Consider the following 8,722-nt stretch of genomic DNA (forward strand, 5'->3'; position numbering starts at 1 on the left):
CTTCATGAAACTTTCCTTGCAATGATTTTGTCATTTCATAAATGACTTTTTCTCCTAAACCAAAATATTTAGGCATAGCAGGATCAATTCTACAATTATCTTTTCCTTGATAAACCTCAAATTTGTAAAGGTAGCCATCCATATCTGCTAAGGACCAAAGTTTATAACCTCTTTTTGTTGGTTTCACAGGATTGTATTGCTTTAATGAGCTGCGCCCTTTGAAAAGAATCATGCTTTCATCAATACTAACGGAACGTAATACACTGTACAGTTCAGTAAACTTTTTATTCAAGCTGTCAATTAGTGGTCGCATTTTATAAAGTTTATCAGTATTGGTATCTGGAACTGCGTTATTGTCATTGACATGGATATTAGATAGTATCTGCAAAAATCTATTTCTAGATAATGCATTTGAAATAAACGGTACAGACAAATCTTGCTCGCCATTCCAATAATGTTTCCATGATGGTAACTCGTGATACCCCATCACCATGTTAATCCCCATAAATGCGAATAATTCAGCTTTTGACAATGCAGAAACTCTTTTTTGTGTCTGATTGATATACAAATTACTTTGGAACAAGATGGAATCCATTATTTCATTATCAAAATATTTTAAAAAGTAATCAACTGGTTTTTGGCAGTCAGCAAAATGCACTTTGACAGGTCCTAAAATATTAATGTAAAATAAAGTGAAATCATGTGCTTAACTATTACAAAGAATAATAAGAAACAAATTATAAATGTTATTTGATTAGTGAATGTATGTGTACATTCACATTCAGAAAAAACTCATAGAGAATATATGTATATATTCTCAATGAGCTTTTTCTGGATGAAAAATAAGCAAAACAAAAAAGCATTTTGAATTAATAAATAGAAAGGTACCTTCCGGTTGATTGAAGCTTGAAACAAATTCATTCTTTTCAATCTTGCTCCACTTTCTATCTTGCTCTACATTATAGTCATTTTTACCTGAAAAACTATTATAAGTATCACAGATATTGCCATCATATGAATACTCAGATGACTCATATTCAGAAACATCTACTTCAACTTGATTGGATAAGTCATCATTACACTGTTGTTCAGCTTGCAGTTTATCTAGTTCAAAATTCTCATCATCATCTGAATAGTCAGATAAATCACTGCTGTCTCCTAGGGGAATATCTTCTAAGATTATTTTTGTAGCTTCGGCAGCAGTATAATACTTTTTATGTTTCATTATTATTATCTCTTGAAGTAAATAAAATCAAATTAATAATACCAAATTAAATAAAATACATCCAAAACAGAGTTCCATAAAACCTGAAGGGACATATATGTCCCACAACAAAGTAGTGAAAATAAACAACCTAGAACAAACTTTCACCTATAAAATTTAATATATATTGATCATATTACTATTAAAGAACACAACAAAAAAGTTTGGGAATTCTGTAATAATTTGATAATGAATAATAAAGTTTTTTCTTCGTACTAAAATCAAAAACATGCGCATATCAGTTTACCTTTTTAAAAACTAGTATTTATGCCATAAAAGTACTATATATGCCGCAAAAAGTTGGTTTGAGATATAGCCAAACAATTATAGAAATGACATAATCAAAATATTTGACTTTCTTAACTTCAAGTGAATCGCCATAGAGCCTTAAGTAAACTGGGACATTTATGTCCCGTCGGACCACAAAGGGTTAATTAATAACAAGTATTAGTAGTCCGGGCGGCATATATATTATAACATTAAACTTTTAAATACAAAATACTTGTTACAATAATTATTTAGATATGGTTTTATTAAACTTAGACATTCATCTTAGTATTTCAAAACAAAATATTAATGAAGATATATCAAAATTTATTCAGCCAAAATTTGCTGATTTTAAAGAAGTTGATTTTAGACATGCTGTTCAACGATTTGTTTACTTGTATAAAAAAAAAGTGGAAATCTGCAAACTATACTGTCAAAAATTTTGAAAAGAAGTTTGTGAACTGGCTTAATGAATATTTAATTGTCAGAAAAAAAGACAATGAACCAACTGCAAGTAGTCGTGGTCGAAAACCAGTTGCATTTGATAATAGTTCTAATAAAACTAAAAAACGGTGTGTATCTTGTTTAATTGAATCTCATTCATCCAATGAATTATTTTTTGCTGCTAATAGAAAATTTAGAGATGAATCTATTGTTATTGCTGCCAAGAACATTTTAAGTATTTCAAATACAGATAAAGCAACTAAATATTCAGCAGACGAAGCACTAGCATTAATATATGATGCAAGTCTGACAAAAGCTTCCTATCAATTGATTAGAAGTGGAGCCTTGGAGAAAGAATATAACATCTACCCTGCTTACAATGATGTCAGAGATGCAAAATTGAAATGTTATCCTGCAAACATAACAGTGGAGGACTATTCAGCTTCAGTTCCTTTAAAAGATTTAATGATTCATACTTTGCAAAGAATCTGTGCAGTTCAGGAACCTGTGCTAAGGCACTTGATATTGAACGTCAAAGCAATAAAAATAATGACACTAACGTGTAAGGCTGGTTTTGATGGTGCTAATGGCCATAGCATTTATAAACAAATTTTATCAGAACCTGACATTAACGGAGATTTAAAGCGTGAAGAATAATTATTTATTACTTGTCTAGTCCCATTGGATTTGACTGAATTTAACAACAGCAACGAAAAGGTGCCTATTTGGAGAAATCAAAAGTCGTCCTCCACAGCCTATTGTAGACCCATAAGATTTGCATAGAAAATGGAATCCAAGGATTCTGTGATTGAAGAAGATCAGTACATTAAAAGTGAGATAGAAAGTTTGGGTATGATTTTATTAGAGGTTTGCAGATCTTCTATTGAAGTGAATTGTATTATTGAAGTTACAATGATTGATAGGAAGGTTCAAACGATATTATTGTTTTATAATTTTTGATGCAATTTAAAATTTACAATGTTTTCTTGCACTATTTTTTGCTTTTACTATTTGTAAAACATTATTTACCTAAATACTCAATTGTTTTTCAATATAGGTGAGTCAAAAATCCGATAAAATATTCAAATATCAATTTACCACTTTGTAACTAAAGAGAGTATCCATAGCAACTAAATTTAAAAAATTATCACTTTTGTAAGAAGTGTGATCTCATATTGGTACTCATGCCAAAATTTAGTGAATATAGCACTTATAAAATATCTGCAGATAACAAAATAGGTTGTTGCTAAGCAAAATAAAGGTATCCATAGCAACGAAATAAAAAAATATTACCTTCATAAAAAGCACAGACATCATATTAGTACTCATACTAATTTTAGTGAATATAGCTCTAATATTAAATTAGTTACGAATTTTGTCCAGTAAAAGTGAATTCTGGCCCACTGTGCAGTGCAAGAATAAAGTTCTGAAAACCTTTTTAGAGTCGAAACATAAAAAAAAAAATTTTTATAACGTAATAAAATTCTTTTAGCTTTTGAGTTAGCAAAGTATTTGACAGAATTCTAGCCAAAAGCGTGAATGTAAAATGCCATAATAATGCCATTTTTCATATCGCGGCTGTTTCAAAATGATTCCGTCTTTTTATCTTGAACAAATTTCATCAATAAAATCAACTAGTTAATCTTCGGATCGGAAGTCAAAAGGTGTTTTTTATTATCTTTAAAAATACTTGAGGAGCAAAAATTAATTTCAACTTTTTTTCCAAAATAAATACTTTTTCAAGAATTTAAATTTTTCTGTGTCAAAATGCCAAAATAAAGTTAAAAGGCCATAAAATACCATTGGATAAAAAAAAAAGCCAATTTTCCAAATTTTAGTGACCTATAATGCCATGTGGTTTGATTGAGGAGAGCAGACACATAAATATTTGATTCTAAGGAATTTAATTGCCAGTTACTTTGTTTGAGTTGTATTATTTACAATCTGAAAAGGGATATTTTCTCTTTAAAAAACGTGTAAGAGAAAAAAAAATTTTAACAACAAAACATTATCATTGATATTTGTTTTATTTGAAATAAATTTTCGTTTAAGATCACTACTCTTCAAAAAACGATTCTGACGGTTCGGTTAAATTAAAAGATAAATTTTGGCCAGAAATTTTCTTACGGCTAAAAATTACATTCTAACCGCTGCACAGTGTATCGCTTCATTCAAGCTAGGTGGACAAAAGTCATATCAAGAAATCAACTAATTGATAATATTTTCACAATAACAGTCCTATATTAGTAATAACTTGCGATGTTAATTATGAAAAACATTACAGAGCAATGAGTCATAAGCAATTAAAGAGGCGTTAAAATGTAATTTCATTTTTGAAAAAAATTAAATAAAAATTTACAATCGTTGCATTAACATTTAGCAAGAATTAAAGAAAGCAATCATTTTAATGCAGCGATGGATTTTACTTTTGAGGGTAAGTACTATTTACTTACATTAAATATTTTATTTAAAAGTTAAGCAATATGTGTTAAAGTATGGTTTAAAAAACTGGGTTAAAATTGTAAAATATTTTTTGGTTTTTAATTTTTAAACTTATACAACTTTTTGTATCCACATGTATCCAAGCTAATTTATTAACAGTGTATAGCTAAAGTCCTAAGGTGTACAACAAAGAAAAAATTTTCACCACATAAATCCACAATTTTTTGTTATTAAATTTCATTTAGATCATGTGCGCTTTTTTTCAAAAATGGAGTTGTTTAAAAAATGGCGAAGACATAATCAAGAAGAAAGAAATTCTCGTTTAATGGATTTTATTTTGCAAAGATTTTGTGTTACTGATGTAACTGATGTGACTAAAGATTCTGAGAGGTCTTTGCAGTTAAAAATTTCATGTATGGCTTCAAAATTCGCAAAAAAATGGTCTGCAGCACATATGATGATGGACCGTTTTTTAAACAAAAATAAAATTTGGTTAGAGGGGGCAAATGTAGAATTTAAAATAAGTATATACCAGCAATGTACTTTTTCATCATCTGGAGAAATTCAAGGACGACCAAAAAAGAACTTTGAAGACTCGTCCTTTAAAACCAAAAAACGAAGAGTTGAAAACTTAGTAAAATTGCAAAGTGCAACTGAGTTGACCACAGCTGCTGAAGTAGCATGCCGTGCGTTGGGGCACAGAAACCAAGCTACTTTAATCAGAAAAAGTCTGGAATCATCAGAAAAAATTAAATCAAAAGACTTTATTTGTGGGGGCAGGCAGTTAAATCGTGACGAGGCATTAGCTTATTATATTGACTCTAAATGTACAAGTCATTCTTATAAACAGACGAGAAAGTGGTCTTTAAAGGCAGGGCATATATTATTTCCATCTTATTATAGTCTATGCAAGTCGAAAAAGTTATGTTATCCATTAGATGAACATATTTCTGTTACAGAAACACGTGCCGAAATTAGCCTACAAGCTATACTTGATAAAACTACTGAACGCTTAATTGAAGCCCAATGCGAAGTTCTTAAAAGTATTACTTTTACTACGCCATTCACACTAATTAGCAAATGGGGATGTGATGGGAGCTCCGGTCACAGCACATAAAAACAGAAATTTAAAAACTCTGATGCTACTGATGAGTTTCTGTTTGTATTTTCATTTGTTCCGTTGAGACTGAGTGACGGTCAAAATATTATTTAGCAAAATCCACGACCTTCATCCACGCTTTATTGCCGACCAATTAAATTTATTTTTTCAAAAGAAACAAATCTTTTAACTACAACAGAAACTAACCAAGTTTTAACAGAAGTTTCTCAACTTGTTCCAACATCTATAAGACTCAACGAATCTCAAATTACTGTTAAACACGACCTAATACTATCAATGGTAGATGGAAAAGTTTGCAATGCCTTGACTGACACAAGTTCCCAACAAAAATGTTACATATGTGGTGCGACTCTTAAAATGATGAACGGTGAACTAAAAGACTTAGTTGTTAAAAAAGAACATTATGGTTTTGGTCTGTCTACTTTGCATGCGTGGATTCGTTTTTTTTGAGTGCATGCTACACATTAGCTATCGTTTAGATATAAAAAAGTGGCAAGTTAGAAGCGATGAAGATAAATCTAGTGTCCAAAAACGTTCAGAAGATATCAAACAAAAATTTAAAAAGTATATGGGTCTTATTGTAGATAAACCAAAACCTGGCTTTGGGAATACAAATGATGGGAACACTGCTCGCAGGTTTTTTATGAAGCCAGAGTTAAGCGGCGAGATTACGGGTTTAGACATCAATCTCATTAAAAATTTTAGTATTTTATTAAGAACACTTTCCTCTGGCTATGATATTAACTGTTATGAATTTGAAAAGTTTTGTTCTGAAACCAAAACTCTTTATATTAATCTGTATCCGTGGTACTATATGCCTGTTACTGTGCACAAAATACTTGTACATAGCACGGAAGTTATAAAAACATGCCTTCTTCCAATAGGACAACTGTCGGAAGAGTCTCAAGAAGCCCGCAATAAAGATTTTCGTCGATTCCGCGAACACCATACAAGAAAAAATTCACGTATTTGCACAAATATAGATTTGCTCAATATGCTTTTGGTAACATCAGATCCTGTCATCAACTCACACAGAGAAGTGTCAAGTAAGAAAACTGGCAAACTACCGTTAGAAGTTTTGAATTTAATTATCCCACCTATTATACCACCACAGCTTGTTGAAAATAGAATTATGTGTGACGATGAAGATTATTTAGAGTCCGATTCATCGGCTACTGAAGATAACAATGATTCATCCGATAATGATTAATTATTAATAAAATATTTTTTTATTTTACGTAGTGTAGTGAGTTTATTATTATATTTTGTATATTTGTAGTGAGTATATTTTTATTTTAGGCAAAATTTTATTACATTATTAATGTGTTGAAATTTAGTATTTATTTTTATTACTTTTTTAAAGTTATTTTTATAACTTTTTCAAGATAAAAACTTTTAAAATCTTAAAAGTAATTAAAATATCTCCTTTTTTACAATAAAATTAAAAAAAAAAAAACTTTTTATAGTAAAATTGACTTTTAGGCGCCCCCTAAAGCTTAAACGCGCGGGGTAATTGCCCCCCTGCCTCCCCAGGCTACCCTACTGCATAACTAATCAATAAAACACCAAAATATTGTTAACTACATTCTTAGGAATGAAATTACTAAACAAAATATTTTTGTCCACCTAGCTTGTATGAAGCGATACACTGTGCGCTGCTTGAAATTGTCGCTTGTCCTATGGTTACTCTATTTTAACCTGAAGCGCTGGTGAAAAATTAAATTTTTAATAAGGTTTACTTCGACCATAAATTATTCGACCTATACTGGAACGGAATTAAATATTCTGACAAAGAGTTATTTTCTATTTTTATTATGTTGTAGACGATTAGATCGTCGAATTTATGCTGTAAATGGTTCGACCCTTTAAAAGTTCTACTTTTCTTTCTACTTAACATAATTTCTAATGTGGCACAGGACGCCATATAATAAAAACCACATTCAGTAATAAAAACTTAGTTTGAGACTAAGTTTTTACATTCTAATAAGGGGAAATCGAAACTTTTGTTTTACTCGTCAAATTAATCTGAAATGAGCTATAAAGTTGTACGATTTTTTCTTCTAAAATAAGAAACAGCAAATGTCTCAGACATGAAATTATGTCAAAATATGAGGATAGAAAATATTTCTGAAATAATTTATGTCGGCAGAAAATGTCTCAGACATAAAATTATGTCAAAGTAAGTGGACAGAAAAATGTTTCTGACATAATTGTGACCCATCTGACCAAAACCAGTCACATGTATAAAATTTTAAGTTTGGAGTGTGATACATATTTGAAAAGGTATAATATTCTGCTTTAAAATGATGCAAAAATTATTGCTCTAGCTTGACCCTAGCCAAAGTTATGAGCAAAAACGTAACATCTATATTAAAATTTTAAAACGGAAAAAAAGATTTTGAGATGTTTTGATGGTTTTCTCAATATAACATAACGCGACATCCGACTGGTTTTGGTCAGATGCGTCACAATTTATGTCGATGTAAAATATGTCTGAAAATATGTCGACAGATCTGCCAGACATATTATGCCGTAACAACTCTGCCGATGATTATGTGCTAAATTTTTAAATTTTATGTTTTTCCTAAACTTGTTGAACTATGGTTTTTAATCTTACGCCCATCGTTATTAGCACAATCCTTTATTGATAAACTTTTTTATTGATGCGTGTTTTAGTTAAACTAAGCTCTGTTTAAAGTTTAGTTTATTGTAAAGTTTATAGTAAAGGTTATTAGTTTATAGTAAAATAACACTGTAATTGAAGCTGCGTACTGCGACAGTAATTCCTGCTGCAGTCAGTACTTACATTTACCATGGTAAATGTTATGTTTTATTTACCACGACGAACGTAACATAAACACAACCCAGCAAACATTGACAGACGGGTACCGTATGGTTTTTAACTGAGCTTATGGGAACGGGATTTAGAAGGGTTTCTGTTCTGGTTTCCAGACGGGTCCCGTATGGTTGAAAAATTAAGCAAAAATAGTAATATGGGCCGCATGTGGTAATTATAAGGGCTAAGAAAACTGGGATTTTTACGGGTTTCCCATTAGGGACCCATCTGGTGAAAGTAATATGCGGAAAAATCTATGCAATCAGACCATTATCGCTATTTGCAACTTACCTTGTGCAAAAAAAGTTTTTACAATATAACGTATAAAATAACGTACAAAATAACGTAT

General features: G+C 30.5%; 1 protein-coding gene across 1 annotated transcript; it reads left to right on the forward strand.

Moving 5' to 3' along the window:
- The first annotated feature begins 4,257 nt into the window (after window positions 1-4,257).
- On the forward strand, window positions 4,258-5,630 carry LOC149894635 (uncharacterized). Its single transcript, XM_090090621.1, has 2 exons — window positions 4,258-4,409; window positions 4,663-5,630. The coding sequence occupies exons 1-2, from the start codon at window positions 4,391-4,393 to the stop codon at window positions 5,532-5,534; spliced, it is 891 nt and encodes a 296-aa protein (XP_089946747.1). The 5' UTR covers window positions 4,258-4,390; the 3' UTR covers window positions 5,535-5,630.
- The last annotated feature ends 3,092 nt before the right edge of the window (window positions 5,631-8,722 follow it).

Source organism: Hydra viridissima, unplaced genomic scaffold, assembly GCF_058129835.1.
Source record: "Hydra viridissima isolate aposymbiotic clone 2 unplaced genomic scaffold, HvirCarnegie_v1 scaffold_1, whole genome shotgun sequence".
NCBI classification, from domain to species: Eukaryota; Metazoa; Cnidaria; class Hydrozoa; order Anthoathecata; family Hydridae; genus Hydra; species Hydra viridissima.